The sequence below is a fragment of the Lycorma delicatula genome, chromosome 4 (genome assembly GCF_047948215.1).
Source record: "Lycorma delicatula isolate Av1 chromosome 4, ASM4794821v1, whole genome shotgun sequence".
Taxonomy (NCBI): Eukaryota; Metazoa; Arthropoda; class Insecta; order Hemiptera; family Fulgoridae; genus Lycorma; species Lycorma delicatula.
In genome coordinates, this window is record NC_134458.1 from 21,988,706 (window position 1) to 22,011,928 (window position 23,223).

Consider the following 23,223-nt stretch of genomic DNA (forward strand, 5'->3'; position numbering starts at 1 on the left):
ATATGAACATAGATAAAACTAAAAATATTAAGTGAAAATACAAATAACCACTAAAATAATATATTTATCTTCTTGTGAACAACACTTAATGATTTATAAATCCTATAAAGTAAAAAATAAGCTTAACTTACTCTCCTTTGGAAAGCTTAGAACTGTCAGAATTCTTCTTACGTGATTCACGAATAGATGTGTGAACATTAATACCTGATGTTTTGTCAGTTTTCTTTCCTTCCACAATACTCGACAGCTTTCTTAGGTTCTGCTGGGTAGCAGAGTTATTAGTGGGATGATACTTTGCAATTAAGTAGGGCAAGACTGAATCCAGTACGCCTTCGCTGAGAACTTCACCTAATTGACTTTTTATTATACTTTCCACAACATAATTATTTACCTCCGGAGGATGAAATTCAGTCAACCTTTTCTTGTTTTTAGAATCCCTAAGACACCTTTCTTCATGAGCAGCTTCAACAGAAAACAATTTTGTTCCTTGTATTTTTCCTCTCAATCCTAACAGATTCATAGTCTTAATTTCTTTGAATGTTGAAGGTTCCATTCCTGTATTTTCTATAATATTCCATGCACATTCATCTTTCAATTTGGGTTTAACCTCCAAAGTAAATGGTTTTTCAGGTGATAGAAGACTTGATAACCCTAACATTGCTGATGATGGGAAATATGTTGCAGAGGGTAGATCATCAGCAGAAATAGTTGATTGTGCTTTCACAGAATCACTCATCCCAGTTAATGGTCCTAAATGTACTAAACTAACTGTTCTGGAAGAAATGGCCGATACCCCTGAATTTACAGTGCCAGAAGAAGGAACTGATACAGCAGCTCCACATGACTTACTAATTTCAGATGTCTGACTGGCCGATGACACAGGTGGTAAAACTGATGTTACATTTTTTTCAAAAGGCACATTATTTTGAGCACTATCATTATTCAAATCAAACTTCTTGGCAGCACAAAAATTTTTAGTTTCTTTTAATGCTTCAAAAACACACTTTTCTTCAACATCTAGAAGATTTGCAAATAAGTCACTATTGGTCAAATTTTTCCAATCAGAACTGCTGTTTATTCCTAAATTTTTTGAACCGCCTTCAATAGCTTCATTTAAATGATATGCCGTATATAAAAACTTCAAAAATGTCTTCCCCGATACTTTACTAAAATTTGTATCTTCACTGTTTTTTTCATTATTCAAGATCCTTATATCTACTGATTCATCATTTTTACTAGCGTTAGACATGTTAAAAATAACAATCGAACAATTCAATACATTCAAAAATACTTTAAATAAAAAATTCATGCGACTATGAAAAAAAAAGTTAACCTAAATCACAAAAGCAATAAAATACACTCGTATCAAACCGCAGAACATTTTACTCTTTGACTTTCATACATTCCTTTCAATAATAACGTAACTAATGGAATTTAAGCAATAAGTCCAATAGGCAGAATATTGAACAAACTTTTGGTAAACGGGCCATATCAACGTATATCAACTACTGCGCTGCGCGGTTGTTACTATGTTTCACGTTACCAACCAACAACAACCTCTTGTACATGAACACGATGTTTTAAACAAATTAGATTGATAACAACTTTAAAATATACAGTTTGTAAGTTTCTGACACGAAGATATAAAATTATTTAATTATACGCTACAATTATGTAAAATTAAACTACCCTGCTAAACATTTCGATTCTTTTTAAGATATTAACAACGATGAAAACGTATATTTGGCTATGGAATTCTTTCTTTTTCCTGATCAGCCTCCGGGAATTACCGTTCAGGTATTACTTCAGAGGATGATATGAATGAATGTAAATGAAGTGTAATCTTGTACAGTCTCAATTCGACCATTCCTGAGACGTGTGATCAATTGAAACGCAACCACCAAAGAACACCAGTACCCACGATCTAGTACTCAAATCTGTATAAAACTGCCTTTACTGGGACTTCAACTCTTGACTTCCAAATCAGCTGAATTGGGAAGACGCGTTTACCACTAGACCAATCCGGAGGGTTTTGTATATGTAATTCGTACTTATATAAGCACACATTCTTACGTAAACGTAATTAGCCACTGTTGCTATGGAAAAACAAATTTCATCGGTTTCATTCTTAATTTTTCCTGCTCAGTTATTAACCTAAAATATTACTTTTTCGTTTTTTTTTCTATTGTGTACGTCACAATCTGAACTAGTAAAAAATAAGCAATCGCCCCACACGGACCAAAGAGATTAGGATGATATGTATGACGTAAGTTGTAGATAAGATGTAGTCTCAAATTTTGCTGACATCCTTTAGAAACGCTTAGTTAATTGAACCGCAACCATTAAACTACACCTGTATTCACTGTATAGTATTCAAATCCGTAAAAACACAACTCTATTTTACTAGGATTTGAACCTCAGAAATCGAAAATCAGCTATTAAATAACTGATTTGTGACGGCGAGTTAACCACTAGACCAGCGCGGTGGGTTAACATGTTCAGGCATGATTTTAAGTTTTTTTAGCCCCTTAACTACGTATTATTTGTACTTAAATGAAAACTAAGCGCACATACGAAATTAGTGTAGTTTTATTATTTAATTTTAATTTTTCACTGTTATTATATAAGGATAAAATCAAAACCTAAACCGACAACGATTGTTAATGTCTATATGCCTACAAGCGCCCATGATGATGATGAGGTAGAGTGTGTATACGAAGTGATTGATGAAGCAATTAAACACGTAAAAGGAGATGAAAATATAATAATAGTTGGAGATTGGAAAAGGCAAGGAAGGAAATATAGAGGGTGAATACGGGCTGGGCAAAAGGAATGAAAGAGGGGACCGACTTATAGAGTTTTGCACAAAGTATAATTTAGTAATTGCCAACACCGTATTTAAAAATCATAATAGAAGAATATACACTTGGAAAAAGCCAGGCGATACTGCAAGGTATCAGATAGATTATATCATGGTTAAGCAAAGATTTAGAAATCAACTCGTTGACTGCAAAACTTACCCTGGAGCAGACATTGATAGCTACCATAATTTGGTGATAATGAAATGTAGATTGGGGTTTAAAAACCAGAAGAAAAGGTGTCAGATGAATCGGTGGAATTTAGAGAAGCTTGAGGAAGAGAAGGTAAAGAAGATTTTTGAGGAGGGCATCGCAAGAGGTCTGAGTAAAAAAGATAAGATAGAAAATGTAGAAGAATGGGAGAATGTTAAAAAGGAAATTCTTAAATCAGCAGAAGCAAACTTAGGTGGAATAAAGAGAACTGGTAGAAAACCTTGGGTTTCAGACGATATATTGCAGCTGATGGATGAACGTAGAAAATATAAGAATGCTAGTGATGAAGAAAGTAAAAGGAACTATCGGCAATTAAGAAATGCTGTAAACAGGAAGTGCAAACTGGCGAAAGAAGAGTGGATTAAAGAAAAGTGTTCAGAAGTGGAAAGAGAAAAGAACATTGGTAAAATAGACGGAGCATACAGGAAAGTTAAGGAAAATTTTGGGGTACATAAATTAAAATCTAATAATTTGTTAAACAAAGATGGTACACCAATATATAATACAAAAGGTAAAGTCGATAGATGGGTGGAATATATTGAAGAATTATACGGAGGACATGAATTAGAAAATGATGTTATAGAGGAAGAAGAGGAAGTTGAGGAGGATGAAATGGGAGAAACAATACTAAGATCTGAATTTAAGAGAGCATTAAAATATTTAAATGGCAGAAAGGCTCCTGGAATAGACGGAATACCTGTAGAATTACTGCGCAGTGCAGGTGAGGAAGCGATTGATAGATTATACAAACTGGTGTGTAATATTTATGAAAAAGGGGAATTTCCGTCAGACTTCAAAAAAAGTGTTATAGTCATAATACCAAAGAAAGCAGGGGCAGATAAATGTGAAGAATACAGAACAATTAGTTTAACTAGTCATGAATCAAAAATCTTAACTAGAATTCTATACAGAAGAATTGAGAGGAGAGTGGAAGAAGTGTTAGGAGAAGACCAATTTGGTTTCAGGAAAAGTATAGGGACAAGGGAAGCAATTTTAGGCCTCAGATTAATAGTAGAAGGAAGATTAAAGAAAAACAAACCGACATGCTTGGCGTTTATAGACCTAGAAAAGGCATTCGATAACGTAGACTGGAATAAAATGTTCAGCATTTTAAAAAAATTAGGGTTCAAATACAGAGATAGAAGAACTATTGCTAACATGTACAGGAACCAAACAGCAACAGTAATAATTGAAGAACATAAAAAAGAAGCCGTAATAAGAAAGGGAGTCTGACAAGGATGTTCCCTATCTCCGTTAATTTTTTATCTTTACATGGAACTAGCAGTTATGATGTTAAAGAACAATTTAGATTCGGAGTAACAGTACAAGGTGAAAAGATAAAGATGCTATGATTTTCTGATGATATAGTAATTCTAGCCGAGAGTAAAAAGAGGATTTAGAAGAAACAATGAACGGCATAGATGAAGTCCTACGCAAGAACTATCGCATGAAAATAAACAAGAACAAAACAAAAGTAATGAAATGTAGTAGAAATAACAAAGATGGACCGCTGAATGTGAAAATAGGAGGAGAAAAGATTATGGAGGTAGAAGAATTTTGTTATTTGGGAAGTAGAATTACTAAAGATGGACGAAGCAGGAGCGATATAAAATGCCGAATAGCATAAGCAAAATGAGCCTTCAGTAAGAAAAATAATTTGTTTACAACAAAAATTAATTTAAATGTCAGGGAAAGATTTTTGAAAGTATATGTTTGGAGTGTTGCTTTATATGGAAGTGAAACTTGGACAATCAGAGTATCTGAGAAGAAAAGATTAGAAGCTTTTGAAATGTGGTGCTATAGGAGAATGTTAGAAATCAGATGGGTGGATAAAGTGACAAATGAAGAGGTGTTGCGGCAAATAGATGAAGAAAGAAGCATTTGGAAAAATAGAGTTAAAAGAAGAGACAGACTTATAGGCCACATACTAAGGCATCCTGGAATAGTCGCTTTAATATTGGAAGGACAGGTAGAAGGGAAAAATTGTGTAGGCAGGCCACGTTTGGAATATGTAAAACAAATTGTTAGGGATGTAAGATGTAGAGGGTATACCGAAATGAAACGACTAGCATTAGATAGGGAATCTTGGAGAGCTGCATCAAACCAGTCAAATGACTGAAGACAAAAAAAAAAGAAGTTATATAAAAATGAAATGAAAATAAATGAAATGTTAATGCCCTTTCCCCACACATAAATGATAACAGGTAATCTCCCAGACTACTCCATGGAAAATACACGAAAACAATATGAAAATGTAATATAACTTTATTTAACACATGCACTATAAAGAATACAATGTTTTACATACATTTTAATAGTTTTAGTCTTTTTTTTTTTACATTTTTGGCCACACTCAATGCTCTCAGTGCTCCATGCAAATATGCTTCTTACATTTTGTACACTGGAACAAAGTCATTCTCTTTTTAGCTGGGCAAATTACACAAATCTTTTTTATTCCTGCCTCTTGAATATTTTGTGGCTGAGTTGATGAACCCAACATCTTCGTTTTTGATTTCTGTATAGGTTTGTCAGCTTTTGTCCTTCCTGAATATGTGGTGCAAGTTCTATACAGATTTCCTTTGCGATTGCCCTTACTGGATTTAATTTTTTTGAGATTGTTTGATGTTTCTTGGTTCATAATTGTAATATCTGTTGTAAAATAATAACATTTAAAAATAATGTAAATGCTTTTATTTGTCTTGTTACTTCATTTTTTGGCTTCTGGATAAACTGAACCACATTTCAAGATGGTGTGCGTGTTCTTGTAAGCTCTGGAGGTTTGGCTGATCATTTATGATTTTTACCTCTCAAATTAGTTGGGAGCTTTACAATGTTTGGATGAGAGACCTGTTCATTTTCAATTGACTGGACGTCACTTTCACTGACTCTTGTGATAATTTAAGAGTACTACATTTGTTGGCCTACATTGAAAATTGGTTCTTTCTTCATTGGAAGGATTGTAGTCAGAGTCGATGTCAGTATCATCACCTCCAGTATCTGTATTATGTTCAGAAACTTCATCCTCTTCTTCTCATTCACCAACCACCTCATCATAATCATTCTCTTGTTCTTCATTGTCATCTATTTCTAGTTGAGGTAGCACATCATTTGTTTCCAAACTAGTGTTCAGTATATCACCCATGGTAACTTATATAACTTCAATATTTACTACACTAAAAATCATTACACAAGTAATAATATATATTAAAAAAACTCAACTATTGAATTATTTATAAACAGAGGAAAAATAACATTAATGGCAACATGTAGTCTAACAGACGATGAAGGACTCACTGGACTCAACTATGCCTAGTAAGAAACATGGAATGCTGACTAATATTGTCCTTGACTAAAAGATGAATGTGAGATTGCGGTCATTACTCTCCTTCCATTCTTGGATGGGTTTTTGAGAAGGCTATCATCTGAGAGACTACACATTACCATTCTCGGATTAACACTGCCATGAAAAATAGAAATTTGGAAGTAACTTTTTGTAAAATAAATACACAACTTTTATCTAAATGGCAATCCAAATGCTATAATGCCCTTTTATCTTGTAATATAAAAGGTTCTACAAGAAAATAACAACCCAGTATAATTTTTTTTTTTTATTGATTTCAACTAGGTCAAGTTAGGTTTAAAGTTGTTTTTAACTAGAATATTTTTTTAACTTCTGAAACAAAAATTGCTTTCCTTCTCCTTTGACAGGTTTCACAATCAGACTTTGAGTTTAGTGGTTAGTAATTAGAGATGAAAAAAATAATTATATCTAATCTCATGAATGACTTAAGTTTTAATGAATATGATCGTATCATTATAATTTTTTATATTTTTTTATCTGAATATTTACGGGCATCGACTGCTAAGGTCATTAGCCCTCGTCACATTCTTTAAAAGTAATTTGTATCACCATCTGGATCGTCATATATAAGGGTGTAAAGGGCTCTTACATTTTATTTAAAAGCACAAACTACACAAAAACATTAAGACACAAAAGACAAGTACAACACACAACACTTACGGGGTGTAAAGGGCCCCGATATTAAAATTTGAGATAAGGTTCTCAAAAGACCATGAAATTAAAAAAATTCAACTTATCAATACCATATCTTTCTTTCTTTCTTCTACGAGTCTCGTTTATAGTTTGTTTAAGCACCCTCGGGGCGACCAGAACCGCCGTTGAGCAGTATATCAGTCGCGCCAGGGTGCCGTGGCAGTTGAATCCTTATTATAAACAGGCTACAGGCATGCACCGCGCATACCCACACCCTCGATTTCGTTTGGACGACGGCACCGGTTACAGGCGCCGATTGTGGGGCGGCAACTTGGCCGACCCCAGACACGGGGGTCGCACCGGTCACCGCCTGTGGAAGGGGGGACACTCGTCCCCCCTGTGAAATTTTTGTGGCCTCTGAGGCTTAGAGGCCACTTCAGTTACAGGAGGCTTGGGAGGCTCCATAACAGACTCTGTAGCTGTTACTTTCTTTTTATCCACTAAAATCTCGCTAAGACGGACTTGGATTTCAGGTTTAGTGTCCGTTTTCTTTTGTACTGGAGCGACTTTCTGTTTTGGAGATGTGTCTTCAGGAGGCTGTACAATTATGTTTGGTTTAACAGGTTCTTTAGTGCTGAGAGGCTTCATTTTATTTTCAATTATCCTCTCAATTAAGCCAGCCAAGGTAGGTGCAAGTTTGTTGATGATTGCACTCTCATCAACTGCAACTGGAACAGGAGCAGAAACAGCAGCCGCAGCCTGAGCATAGGTTGTTGTTGCTCTAGGTCTGCGGGCGTTTACGATCTTCTTTGCTTCGAAGTAGCTGACCTTTTGCAGGGTTTTAACTTCCTGCACAGCTACTTCGTCTTTGTATACAGGACAGTTCCTGGATCTACAGGAATGCTGTCCTCTGCAGTTAATACAGGTAGGAGGCTCTTTACACGGCTCTCCCTCATGCACCTCTTCGTCGCACACGCATATTTGCTTTCTCTCACATTTGATAGCGGTGTGGCCAAAGCGTTGGCATTTGAAGCATCGCATTGGCTGTGGGATAAATACTCGCACATCCAAACGATGTATCCCTCCTTATCTTCTCCGGCAATTTAGGCCGGTTAAATGTGAGAACTTGAGAGGCAGAAGGTAGGACTTCGCCATTCCTCCTCATGTTCAATCGGCGACACTCTATTACTCCTTGTGATGACAACTCCTCAACAATTTCTTGCTCCGAACAATTTAGAAGATCCCGACAGACGACTACACCTCTTGAGGTGTTGAGCGTACCGTGGGGATCGACATGTACAGCCAGTTCTCCAATCTTTTTCAGCCCTAGGATCTTCTGAGACTGTATATCATTTAGTCTCTACATGAAGTCCCGTGAAAGTTTTCCTAATTTCCTTAACAGGGCCTCCAGCACATTTTGTTATTTATCGAGCAATGAGAAATGGACTCACCTTCGAGAAATTACCGTCTTCTTTTGTAATAACTAAGTATTTTGGCTTTGGAACGTTTCTTTTGAAGAAAGCTTTTCCTAGCCTCAACTTCAATTTTCCTAGATTCTTCGCTCTTTCTCCGTTTTGCCTCAGGCGAAACGGCTGGTTCTAGACGAGGGTGTTTACGTGAACCCTCTGCCACGTTTGGTTGTTCAATATTCATGAACGGTTGATCCCTTCTGTAGTAAGGCTAGCCGCCGGGGTACACCCCCACTCCAGGGCTACCAACCCTAGAGGTCCGTTCCGGTACTCCGGTGGAACCGGCATATGTCCTGGCAGAAAGCGGATGCGCAGTCTCTGCACTGACTCCAGGCCCTTACACACCGAGGCTTTCAGGGCTCCCATGCCCCGAACAACATGGGCACCTTAACTACATGCTTGCCATCGCGGGGGGGCATGAGGACAGCGAAAGGTCTCCGTTACACCTGCAAATAACTTCGACCGTGGCCGCCACATCGCCAGCTCTAAAGGTAGTATCAATCCATTTCCATATTCGTTAAGAATTTCGTATCTGCAGGTGGCCGCGAAGTCCAGTCCTGTAATACGGCCTATTGATGAAAATCGGCCGAAAAAAGCATATCCGAGAAACAACACTCGGAACCCCGTTAGCCAGCTATATGTAATGTACGTGAGTACAGCTGTTGCCGCCCTGGACGTGGAACGTAGATGTTGTGTTCCGGACGTGGGGATTATCTACCTCAGGGCATCATTATAATTGTATTGTTTAAATACAATTAAAGGGGTAATTATGTAGTTATAGCCTGAAATCTGTTTAGTACATAAACTAAGGCTATAATCTCAGTAAAAATATATTATTAATTTAAATCTTTCTTCTATTACTTTAAATTTTTTACTATTTTTTTAAGTAACGGCATTTTAAATAAATGTGCTATTTTCTTTTATGTGTAAAATCTCTTATTACCTTTTATAATGTAAAACAATTTTAGTTTTTAGAAAACTGTATGGTTTAAAACTGTTTTGTTCATAAAACTATGTTAAAATGTGAAATACGTATTTACATAAATATTGAAATAATTTTAATCCTTATTCAGTTTTGATTTCATTCTTTGTAAAAATAAACTTTTGTAAGAATACATGGTTCTGTTCTGTTATCATAATATAAAATTGCAAATGTTATCAATAAAAATTTAGTTAGCAAGTGAATTTACAACTTTTAAATATAAATCATTGAAAAAAAAATGATAGTCATCAAAGTCTGATTTTGAAGCAACATCTATTGGAGTGCAGCCTACTTCGCAGAGGGCAAATCACTTCCAAGGTAGACTACACCTCAGCGGAATGGTCTACTTTTCATCAGTTTTCTGACTTCCAAAATATTTCCCCAACAAAAGTAAACTGCAACATTTTAGAAGTCTTTTTATTGATAAATTAAAAAAAAAACACAATTTCCACTTCAGGATTGAATGTGCTGATCTGGACCTGCACTCAAAAGGTTAACTGATCTATAATGTTAACAAGTTTTTTTTTATATATAGCATCCAAGTAAAACTGGCTAAATTTAACAAAACATTTTCAATACTTTTGTCTAAACTCTGGCTCAACAGCAGAGCTGGATTAATCATTAAGCAAAATAAGCATCATGGGAAGGGGGCACCACCACAGAATTTCTGCTTCAATTAGATGAAAAATTTAATTTAAATTAATTTTTAATTAGTTTTTATATTTTCTTACTGTTATCTACTTTTTTTAATAATGATGTGTAAAAGACCTTAGAACTAACCACGTGCTTGACGGTTTGTTTGCATCGTATTATCAATCATGACACTTTCTAGTATTACCATTGTGTCAGAAGATGCTATTTTATATAATTAATGTAAAAATTGTATTTTCTTGCATGTTTTAGGTCTTGTTCTAATAAAGTATGCCTTATAAAAGGCTTCAGAAGCAGATATAAAACAAATTACATGCTTCTCACAGAAATATGCCTTCAGTAAAATAATAAGTTAATATAAGCACAGAAGCAAAAGATTCAGCTGTAAGGTGGGAATTAATTTTCATACGATTCTGCCTGTGATATATATTACTGCGTTGATTTTCACTTAATATTAAAAAAAAATAATAATCTTTCTATTTCTGTATTTAACAAATCCTGAAAACCAAGATGAAACATGTTCAGTGCACAAAAAAAAAAAAAAAACAAAAAAAGAAAATATTTTGGAATTAGAATCAAAGACTGCAAAACTGACTGATTTCTTCACTTAAGTTCCACACCATGATACAGCAATTCTTGAGCAGAAGCAATTTCTGTTATCAAAAGTGGACACAAATACCACTTTGATGACTTCAAAATCAAAATATGATGTTGGAATCATAGAGATGTCACAAACAGGTTCATCCAGCACATTGCCTGTAAATTGTCTTGATAGTTCTAGCACAAATGTTGATGCAAGTTGGATGCATGTTATAAAATATTCTGAAGTTGAAATAATTGATGAAAATGAAAGTTTAGTGGACCATGGTGATAGTAGTGAAATGATTCAGCTGCAAAAGATGAAGCAAATATAGCAAAAAATCCAGGGTTGTGGCTTGATTTCTCTGCTGATAAGGTTGCTTATTGGACTACTTGTGAGCAGTAATTGTCAACACCACAATGGGCCACTTGACTGTCATTTCAGTAATGGCAAACCAGATACTGTTTCACAGAAACCTTTTGTTGGAACAAAAGTCAATGATAAGCCATACAACATAGTGATTACTGTATTCACCATCAATGGGATCAGTTTACTGTTTTGTTTTTAAACTGTTTGCTCCTAAAAGATTTTCAAACTTTATTACAAGAGAAGGGTTCAGCGACTGTCAATTTACTATTGTTGATCATTTACTATTGTAAATGATCAACATGAAAAAAGCACTATTCACCAAGACTATGCTAACATACTTAATTCACAAACAAGGTGTAGGACTGGGGCAAAAGTTGGAAAAACCAATTCAGAGAGTGTTATTACTGGCAACATGTCTTGAGATGTGTCATAACTATTATTTTTGTATTAGCTGAAAGTGGTTTGGCTTTTCTAGGAGCAAAAGAAAGATTTGGATCTTTGCAAAATGGGAACTTTTTAGGGCTGCTGAGCTCATAAGTAAATTTGATCTACTTTTAGCAAGTCAAATTGCGAAATATGAAAATTGTTGCAAAGGAAATCCTTCTTACCTGTCAAAAACCACCTGTAAGAAACTCATTCAGCTGATGGCCCAAAGCCTCATGTGCTTATTGTTGATGAAGTATAATGGTTATTTTAATTTTTCAGTTAACTCAACACCAGATCTGTCACATATCAACCAATTATAAGTGTTGTACTTAGGTACCTAAAAGATGTATAGCCTATTGAATGCTTTTTAATATTTTGAGAAATAAAAAGCCATCCCAGCAAGGAAATAGCAAATCAGGTTTGCAGTTTTGGTTAACAACTTCACCATGTCCTCCAAATAATGCAGTGCTGTTGCTGACCTTATTCCCATTGTACTCTTATCCAGAAAAAATAAATCTAAGATTAGGAAAGGCTGAGGATGAAGAAAAGATATGATCAACCCACAAAGACATTTCCTTAGGAGGTCTGAATATTTTATCGTTTTGTCCAAGATTGCTATCTTCCCTTACAGGGATTCTTAAAGTAAGAAAGGTTTAACACTCTCACTATTCCTTCTTGCACCAACTTAACCAAAATCAAAATGGATTAAGTTATGGCCATACACTTTTTCATAAATCATCTCATCATGTCACCTTTTTTACAATCATTACATTTCTTCAGTTGATCAAAATCATTTTAGTTTAGACTTCTTCAACCTAATTTCATCTCATCCAATTTTTTACATTGTCTTATATCACTTTTCAAAAGCATCACTAGTTTTTTTTTCTGGTTGTATAGTTGTTAAGTTCCTCTTTTATAATTTATTACTCATCAAAATTCAGAAAAAGTTAACATATAATGTGCAGTAGTTCTACATGGGGTTTCTGATGTATATTTGACACTGCTAATACAACACTGGAGGGGTTAGAGTACTATGACAGGATACCATAGGTAGCAAGAAGCTACTGACCTTTCTAAACTTTGATAAGTAATATTATTTACCATACAATCAATCAAGCAGGTAGTTTTATTTATTTCTTTAAGGAACTACAGAATGTCTCTTAACTACAGTTACAATTAAGAACTGAATCTGAACTATATGAAAAATTCCAATTCTGATCAAGATAAAAATTCAAGAATTCTTTTCCAATTCCAATTTTAAAGAATATAAGAGTACAGGACATGTTATCAGGGGAATTATTTTTCATAGTTATATTCAATAGCTTACTGAACTGCATGACAAAATCTAATAACACTTAAAATTACAAAATATAATTATTTAAAATTATTAAAACTTACATAAATGATGTAATTTTTTTATAACTTTTTGTTGTATCTGATATAAAAGAAATTTATATCAAAGGAACTTTGTCTTTCATGCTTTTTCCTGTTTTTTAATGTATGTTCAAGTGATTAACTACAAATAAATTAAATTTGAAAACACAACAATAATGAACCAATGCATCAACTGAGGGTAACACTCAGATTACATTCTTGAAGGGGTTTTCAAACTCTTTAAAACAAGGTACAAGCACCATTAAAACAGTGCTTCCTTTCAGATCAAATACTCAGTTGAAGAAGGTGCTCCTAATTAGTTTCCACAGAACTTTGGTAGAAAATTTTCCATTAATTTGATTACAATCAGCTTATACATTTTTAATTAGATCATGTACTTCTACTGCCCCATTTTCCACAGAAGAGGTTGCATTTAAACCAGAACTATTGCTGTAGGCTTGGGTTTTGATTTTTTCCTGAATAAAATAATGTGTAGTTTTCTATTGCTTAGAGCTACGCAGATTTATACCTTAAATAAGTTTATTTAGGCAACATCAATGATCAGTTAGTTGGCTGAAAGGGCTGCTGCCTTCTTTCAGGAATTATTCTATGTATTTGTATAACCATCTTTTCCTAATTCCAACCCTTATATCTGCTAAATCCCAGGTACTCATTCAATAGGGTAGAGTTCATTGCTTTTATACGCAGAAAAAGTTTTAGATATCAAAGCAAAAATGCTATCTAATGAATCTGAAAGAATTCAAATAACTATAGCGTTAAATAAAATACAAACATGTTTAAAACTCACTATACACCTGCTTAGTATATTCTGAAAGCTATCAACTTTCTAAGCTATCTTTCATTACTAAGCTAATGTAACTATATTAGCTTAAATATAAATTAAATTAGCTTAACTGTAAGTAACTACTCACAGTAAATGAATACAAATATCGTGTTTAATGCAACTAGATGATTTGTTTAGCAGGACAGATAAGATATTTCTTTTAATTCACTTCAATAGTTTCTTTGACACTCTCCAGCTCCTAACACAAATGAATAGTTAGGTAAACCGTGTTCTGAGTATTTTTTTTAGTACTAAAAAAAGTTTTGTTCTTTTTCATAGTATTAATGAAATAAAATTAACAGTGAGTGTTAATTTTATTTTTAGAAATATGAGCACTAGATGGTCTGACTATCATGTGTTTATTATTTGATAACAATGTAGGGCATGTGAATGCCTGTGAAACAATGCAAAACAGAAGATACAACGTGTACATATCTGTTGCTTCTCTTGCATACCTTGACAAATGATTACCTCCCAACGACCATGATATAATTAAAGATTCTATTATAACATTCATCTCTTGTTTCGAAGCTCCAAAAATAAAAATGTGCCATTTACAACATTCTCCTTATAGAAAGATGTCTTAGGAATACAATCATTTGTTGCTGTCATTTTTAATCAATTATGCAGGATACAACATGCCTTAAACAACAGCTACAGAAACATTGTAAGGAATAGGTTTCTTGAACATATGAAACCTGCTTGTTAAAATGCCAAAAGCATTTTCAATTATCTTTTTTACTCTATTAACTGTGCAGTAATCATCTTTTATTGTTTTGATTGTTGGAGAAACAATTACGATCAGATGTCAATTTTATAATAGCCCTACTACTAATACGAGGGCAAGTCAAAAACGTAATGTGAAATTCAAAAAATTATTTTATTAATTTGTACTTACATAAATGATACATGCATTATTTTTCAACATAAACCCCTCCTACTTCTATGCACTTAGTCCATATTTTAACAAGCTGTTGAATTCCTTCCTGGAAGAAAGTTTTCAGTGTGGTGTGCAGAAAACTTTTCTGCGCTTCTATGGCCTCTTCATCAGATAGATAATGATTCCCTTGCAACTTTTCTTCTAATAGGCCAAAAAGATAAAAATCACTTGGAGCCAGGTCTAGACTGTATGAAGGATGGTCCAGCAGCTCTAAACTAAGATCTTGAAGGAGGAATGTTTTTTAGCCATATGAAGTCAAGCATTATCCTGAAGTAAAATCACGCCTTTAGAAAGTTTACATCTTTTGGATTTGATTTTTTGCTTCAGTAAATGCAGTAGCTCACAGTAGTTATCACTGTTTACTGATTGACCTTTAGGTGTGAAGTAAACCAAAAGTGAACCTTCCATATCCTACTACTTGCATTTCTTCCTTGATGCAGTCAGACAAAGGAGCACTCATTTTAAACACAATCACAAATAGCTAATGAAACAATACTTTCAATGAACAGCTGTTAGAGGTTATGAGTTATAGCAGAACAATCATTACTGCCATACATGTGATTGGGAGAGAAAACAAAATTTCCCTTACTTTTTAACTTACCCTCGTACATAACAATACGAGGGTATTTAATTTGGTCGAACTATTCATTTAATAACAACATGATACTTATTTTGTGATCAGTGATGATACTGTTATATTATGTTAATGCACAAAACAAACCAAACTAAGATTTCTTGTTATTTGAAATGATACCAATTGTTAAAAAGTCAATAGACATTGATAATATAAGTTTTAATGTAGATTAATGATTTTTATTTTTTGTTTTGTGAATGTATGTGATATATGAGTATAACAGTTATTTTGTCTGTATACTTGACTGATAGTGAGTATATGAGTGAAGTATTTATGGGCGCGTGCGAAAAAGGGTACTTGTGGTGTTGAATCATTTTTACCAGTCAGAGATGTATATTTTTAAATTCTGCTTTGATTATGGGGGATATTTATAATACATTTTTGTGCGAAAGTGTTTAAGATATTATCTTCTGTCTGAGATATTGTTGAAGTCAGTTGATTAGGTTTCTTTATATAGAATAGATGGATATATACATATTTTTGTGTGTATAGTGATTTTTCTAAAGCTACTGGAGTTATTGTGTTTGCATCTTACTTGTGCGACAGTAGATTGTGAGTTTCGGAATGCAGATATTATGATTTTTGAATGTCAGTGATTTAGTTTACTTTTTACATTCTTGGTGTTTATGCCTGGAATAAGAAAAATAAGATTTTATTTTGGAAGGCCTTGAAGACCTTCACCTTCTACCTATGATTTCAACACGCGATATGTTTTAATAGGAGATATTAATATAAATATTAATGAAAGAATGGATAATAACGGTGAACAATATCTAGAAATACTTGGTATGAATGAGTACAGCTCCTTAGTTGATGATAATAGTTATTGAGATTGATAGGCCATCCTTATTGATCACATTTTTTATAAATTAATTTTATATAAACACAATGTTTCTAGTGCTGTCATATTGACATTCTAATGATCGTAGGGCTGCTGCCAAAGCTATTTCTAAGGATAGAACTCAAAATAATTTGGTAAAGGATTTTACCAAATCCAGAAGAGGCTCTGGATTATGATAAATTAAGGTCATATTTATATGAACATGACTGTAGTGAAGTTCTTGAAATAATGTTGATTTTCAGTTTAATAACTTTTTAGATATTTTATTAGGGTATACTAATCAATCAAAATCTGTTATTTATTTCAAAATAAATATGTTTATTTATTTTAAGCGATGGATAACAGCTGAGCTGTGCATTACCATTTGTCATAGAGACAGATTGTATAAGAAACGGCGTAAAAATCCTCACAGCCACAAAATTAAGACTGAACAGATTAAGTTTAAAGGTACATAATGTTACTTTATCTTCATGATGATTGTTTATTGTAATCGATGTAAAGCCATTAATTTGATAAAGATAACAAAATATAATTAATAATTTAAAAAATAGACTTAGTTTAGAAATTTTGGAGATTACATACAGATTTTTAATACCAATCACTACTTCAAACGTATGAGATGACATTTACTAAAGTAATGTTATTATTTCTTGTTGATAAGAATTGTTTATCTTAATTTATGTACAAGCAAATTAGTTTAGATATAAAATTTAAAAAAAATATAAGGAATATTTAGAAAATAATGTATAAATGTTTCGGGAATACAGATTTTCGATACCAATTTCAACTTCTGACCTGTTAAAGGTAATGTTTTTTCTTAATGATAATGATTGTTTTTGTAATTTACATAAAAGCACATTGGTTTGATGTAAAGATTATAAATTATCGTGATTTAAAAAAAATAAAAATATAGTACGGTACAATGTTTTATGTTTGCAGAGAATACCATCTTTCGATAGCAATCTCAACTTATTCAGACATATTAGATGTCATTTATTGTAGGTAATTTTTCTTAATGATAAAAACTTTCCATAGTAATTTACATGACAAAAAATTAGTTTGATTTAAAGATTACAAAACATAATGAATATTTAATTCATAAAGGTTTTGATGAATACCGATTTGCAATACCAATCTTGACTTCTTCAGACTTATTAGATGGTATTTGTAAAGGAGTTGTTTTTTTTTCTTAATTATATAATTTTTTTATTGTAATCTATGTAAAAACAAATTAGTCTGATACAAAGATTATAAAATATTGTGAATATTTAAAAATAAACTATGTTTTATGGTTTTGAAGAATTACTGGTTTTCTATACCAATCTTGACTTCTTTAGATGTGATTTATTAAAAGTACAGTTTTTTTTTTTTCTTATGATGGTTATTTTCGTAATCTAAGTAAAAACAATTTTGTTTGACATAAAAATTAAAAAATATCATAAATATTAAAAAAAAAAACAATGAATAAAATCTCTGAGATTAGCCTGCCGGTTTTCAATGCCAGTCTTCTTCAAACCTAGTTTATGTGATTTATTAAGTTTTTCTTTTTGTTAATATTAAGGGTTTTTTGTTGTAATTTACATAAAAACAGTTTAGTCTGATATAAAAATTACAAATATCACTAATAATTAAAAAAAAAAAACAACGATTTCAGAGAATATCCATTTTCAATACCAATCTCGCCTTCTTCAACCTATTAGATGTGATTTAGTAGTACAATTCTGTGTTATTTTTTAACCTCAGCCACCTATGTTAAATTGTGAAATAATGGATTAAATAATATTGATTGCTGCAATCTTTTACGAATTGAGACTAATGGCTATATACGTTATAAAAAAGTTTATGTTCATTAAAATGCAATACGAGGACACACACAGAATATGTGATAAGTAGAAGATAGAACAAATAAGTTATTAAAATTAATCATTTTTACACAAAATCCTCCTACTAAAAGAAAATTGGTTTTGATTTTTCCACAAAAAAAATTAAAAGGAATAAGAATGTGCACATATTAAATTAATACTCTTAGATCACTGAAGAGTGAATATTTTTTGCAGTTTTTCTTGAGGTCTTAATGTTACAGTTAAATTCATTAAAAAATGCAATAAATAGAATCATTATTAAATAAACTTACAAATGGAATTTTCTGTGAAATAATTTATTTTCCCATTATTATTATTATTATTATTAAAATTATTCTCCCATTTTAAAGATCAACTGATTTATGTAATATACTCACTGGAAAAAGTCAATAATAAATTTTTAATTATTAAAATAAAAAGTAAATAATTTTTGAAAATTTTTGTGTATAATTTATAATCAACTATTTCACAAATATTATTACTTATATATTTTAAATAATATACAGAATGATTCAAAGAAACGGGAAATTTAAAAAAAATTAAATAATGTTAATGAAAAATTTTTTTTAGAAAATGAATTCTATTTCATGTAATAGTACAAACGTTGCCATTTTAGGATACATACATTTTAGTTTATTTTTTAAAGATGACATCTTGCAGGTGACCTCCTCTTCTAAGTAAACACTCACGAAGTCTGTTCGTTAAATTGTTCATGGTTTGACGTAACATCTCAACTGGAATTTCCGCAATTGCTTCTCGGATCTTTGCCTTCAGTTCTTCGGTTGTAGAGGGATCTGTGGAACACTTTGCTTTTAAGGTGACCCCACAAAAAGTAATCGCAAGCTGAGAGATCAGGCGTTCTGGAAGGCCATCTAATGTCACCGTTTCGTGAAATGACACATCCAAACAACCGGCGTACAGCTGCCATCGATATTCGCGCAGTATGTGGCGTTGCTCCGTCTTGTTGAAACCAGGCTGTGTTAAGAATCGGTGGAAATCTCTTTTGTTGTTCCACAACAAAGATTTCAATCACGGATACGTAACGAGCCGACGTCACTGTAATCGCAAGACCGTTGTCATCCTCAAAAAAATAAGGCCCTATAACACGATAAGATGACATAGCACACCACACGGTCACTTTCTGGCTGTGCAACGGACGCTGGTGTAGCTGCGTAGGATTTTCTTGTGCCCGGTATCTGAAATCTTGCTTGTTAACAAATCCACTGAGGTGGAAATGCGCTTCGTCTGACATCCACAGTTCGTGAACAAACTCTTTATTATCATTTATCTTCTGAAGAATTACATTACAGAATTGTGCTCGCACAACTACATTGTTTGGTTTCAGTTCCTGGACGATCTGCAACTTATATGGATGGAATTGCAAGTCCTTCACTAACATTCTTCGAACACTTGAACTATGCAATTGTTGTAAAGATGCTGAGAGACGACGGATTGACCGATGTGGAATCGTGTGACAGCATCTTGTAAAGCTTGAACATTCTGTGGTGTACGGACGGTTCGCTCACGGCCTGGAGGTTTCTTTTTCATTGCCGAACCGGTTTCCTCAAAATTAGACATCCATGTTTTAATTGCATGTGCTGATGGAACACGGTCGTGCCGTCCCAGATTAAAATGACGGCGAAATTCTCTACGCGCTCCCTCCACACTGTCATTGTTTTTGTAAAACGCTTTGATAACAAATGCACGTTGCGCACCACTCCAAGGATCCATGACAACTAAATGGCAGGTTAGGTTAGAGAGGCTGGCGCCACTTATAAAGTGATACCAATCGCCCATAGCTACCAACTCAACTTTCAAAATTTCCCGTTTCTTTGAATCAGCCTGTATTTAAGGGAATGATCAACCCAAATTAAAAAAAAAAAATTCCTTCAATGCAAAACATCTGTAACCTTGGTAAATAATTCCTACTTATACACACATATTTCTCACCAGAAAAAAACCAAAATTTCAACAACCCTTATTTTTGGGGTGGATTTGGAAAATTCAGTTGCAACTTCAACATCACATCTTTACTTCAATGATTCTTTTTTTTTAATGTAGGGGATAAATTAATGTATAAACTATAGTATGTTTTCTTAATTCCTACTATCTGTATTAAAAAAAAAAAAAAATACATAAAAAATTAAACTAGTACCCGCGTTACTAAATTCTAATTTATTTTTAAACGTGTATAATTGGGAATGGAATATCAATACTATAGTTTGCAGACCACATTTACCTGAACATTTTGCAAAGGGATTCATGGATTTATCTTTTAAACCAACAACATGTGTTATTTTGAAACCTGATAAATCATAATTTTCGGAAAATAAGCATTAAAGTATACAGTGAAAGATATAGAACTCACCTGACAATATCTTTCAAAATTCTCCTGCTTTATATGTTACACCTTCTGCTTCTTTCTTCTTCCTTCAGATTTTTAAACCTCAATATTCTTCTCCTTTACTGGTACTCAGAAGATCTCTCCAGTTTCATCCTTAGCTTCTGTTTACTATCTCTTTTCCTTCCTACAACGACTGTGTTTCTACCACGTGATAGACCAGACTTCTTCATGAATTTAATTGTGGCAATATTTCCAAAATTGAAGTAATTGGCTGTTTCAGCAACACTGATTTCAACCAATTTTTTGGATACATTTTTAGATTTTTCACAAATGCAACTATGCAAACTTTCGTTGACATTTTGTGTGCACCCTTTAGTACATTATTCCAGTAATGAAAGATCAACTAATCTCTGATATATTGGGGCAACATATTTTAATTTATTGTGTTGAGTTGTGTGTGGATATTGTCGTTATGACTTCCAGGTTTTTCAATATTAGCCAAGGCTCTCCGGTAGAAACACCAACTCTCATTGCCTACAGGACACTTGGTGTGCTTGGGTTCTTGGTCAGTGGTGTAAGGTAGCCATCATTCCCTGTTTCACTGACTCAATGCCCTTACCAATATTTACATAAATTGCATTTTTATAATATCTTGTTAATTTAATAATAGCGTTTTTTTAAGTTCCCATAGGTTTTACCACCTAATGTTACTTTTTGAGCACAACAGGTTTTCACTCATTTTCTTAGGACTGTACCCAGATGTTTGACTATGTGGTTTATATATTCCTTTTTTATTTAATTTAGTTTTGCTACCATATGCATTCAAATGCTGAAGATGAATAAAAACACCGGAGTCACCATCGCAACAACAGTGGAGTACCGTAACTTATAGGACAGAATCGCTGTAGTGACGGTTTCCATATCTGGGGATGACCTGTCATAATTTTGGCTATATTCAAGCTGGTGCCCCTTATATCAGAAGAAAAACTCAGGATGATTTTTTCCTAAGTGATTTTTAGTTACGGCACAACTTTGATAGCACAACATAGTCCATTACCAAGCTGGTGTCAACACATATTACACATCCAACTCTGTAATTTGATGTATGCCCTCTCTTATGCCATGTACCATAGCTAACAGTAATATCTATAGTTTCATTTCATGTTAATGAAAAATTAAGTTGTTTATAATAATCTCGAACAAGCTGATGAGCTCTAAGAACAAAGATTGGATCAAATTAGATTTACAATCTGAATAAATTACATTTGATTGTTTGTGAAAAGTTTGGTGGGAAAGGGGATTCATGTTCATTATTTGACAAAATTTCTCTACACCACTGTGGCCTTTCCAATCAACAAAAACATGTGTTGTTGGTCTATTTACATCAAAGACACCCAAATTTTCAATTTTTGGAGAAGTAAATGAGCAGTACTAAAATTCTACGCAAGTTTACACAGAACAACAAAGTTTTGCGCAAAGCCTAATCTGTCTTTAATTATCAGTTCAATGTTACTAGTTAAACATTTAAGGCAAGCCAGTGTACTTATTAATGATTTTAAAAGTTTTGTGTCAATAAATGAGTAATCTGGAGCATCCTCATGCACAATGTCTGATTATATCTCAGTTTTTTCAAGTTTCACCATTTTTGAATTGCCAGTTTAGCTTTATTTTTCTTAGAATTGTAATTATTCTTTTCTTTTTTTTTTTTTGTTAACTGTTTTTACCCATAAAGAAAGACTAATTTTAAAATATTTTAAAATAATTAGTACAACCAGAAAACATTATAACATTTTCAATAAGACTAGAAATTTCGCTATTTTCAACACAAAAACAATATTATGTTCAGAAACTTTTGCTATCCAATACAGTAAACAAACTGTGATGCAGCACAGTGGCTGAATGCTAAACTAATTCACAAAGAAACAATCTTTAAAATGGTTCCTGACTGAACCAGCTGTCTTACCTTAAGAGACAAGCAATATAAGTTTCAAAAATCTGTATTTTTTAGTTTTTTCCAGATTTTTTGACTGTTGCTTAGTAATGTTTTTGTCCTTTAAATGTTATAATTTAAAAAATTAATCTTACCACATCAATAAGAACATCAATAAAGTACGAAAATCAATGAAAAATTTTTTTTTTGTCCAATGTCAAGGTTGATTACTCCCTTAACAAAGTTTTCCAGGTAAAAATATTTCCTTTAAGCAGAATTAAACATTTAGTTCAAATAAAAGTAAAATTTATCAATGTGTTACTAATTTATTACCAATTAAGAAGAATTATTAAAAGTTTTAAACAATTGTAAACTACATTGTTTTTAATTTGATGTATGCATTAGTTGATTAGAACGCATTTATGGCCCATTTAATATCAAAAAACTTTGTGATAAAAAGCTTGCATTGATCAGAATAAAATTATCATTATTACACAAACTGTGATTTGTATGACCTTATGGAAATCTCCACATACCTACTGCAGTCTTCTTGATTTGGGTCCATAACCCAAATTTAGTATCTGTAACTTGTAATATTCATACATCTTCAGGACTTAATTAAAACTCAACAATAAAATAGAAGCCAGAGATAATATTGAGGAATTGTTAGCATTAAAATATAATAATCAGATTAGATGGGTATCAAACTATCAACCTCTTGCGTAGAAAAGCTAGTGCTAGTATTTTCCCACAGGAAAGCATCTTATCGTGGTAATGATGATGCCATGATAGAAAAGTTTTTATCAGATTATTTAAAAGATTCAAGTATGATTATGTACATAAATTACACATATTAATTACTTGAAAAGATTTATCAAAATAAATCTAAACAAATACTAGAAGAAACAAGAC

General features: G+C 32.9%; 1 protein-coding gene across 1 annotated transcript in view; it reads right to left on the reverse strand.

Annotated features, from left to right (window-relative positions):
* LOC142322580 (uncharacterized) overlaps positions 1–1,249 on the reverse strand; it is a 60,510-nt gene extending 59,261 nt beyond the window's left edge. The window contains exon 1 of the mRNA XM_075361656.1: positions 132–1,249. Coding sequence (XP_075217771.1) covers positions 132–1,249 — 1,118 coding nt within the window. The remainder of the gene's footprint in view (positions 1–131) is intronic.
* Positions 1,250–23,223: the final 21,974 nt, after the last annotated feature.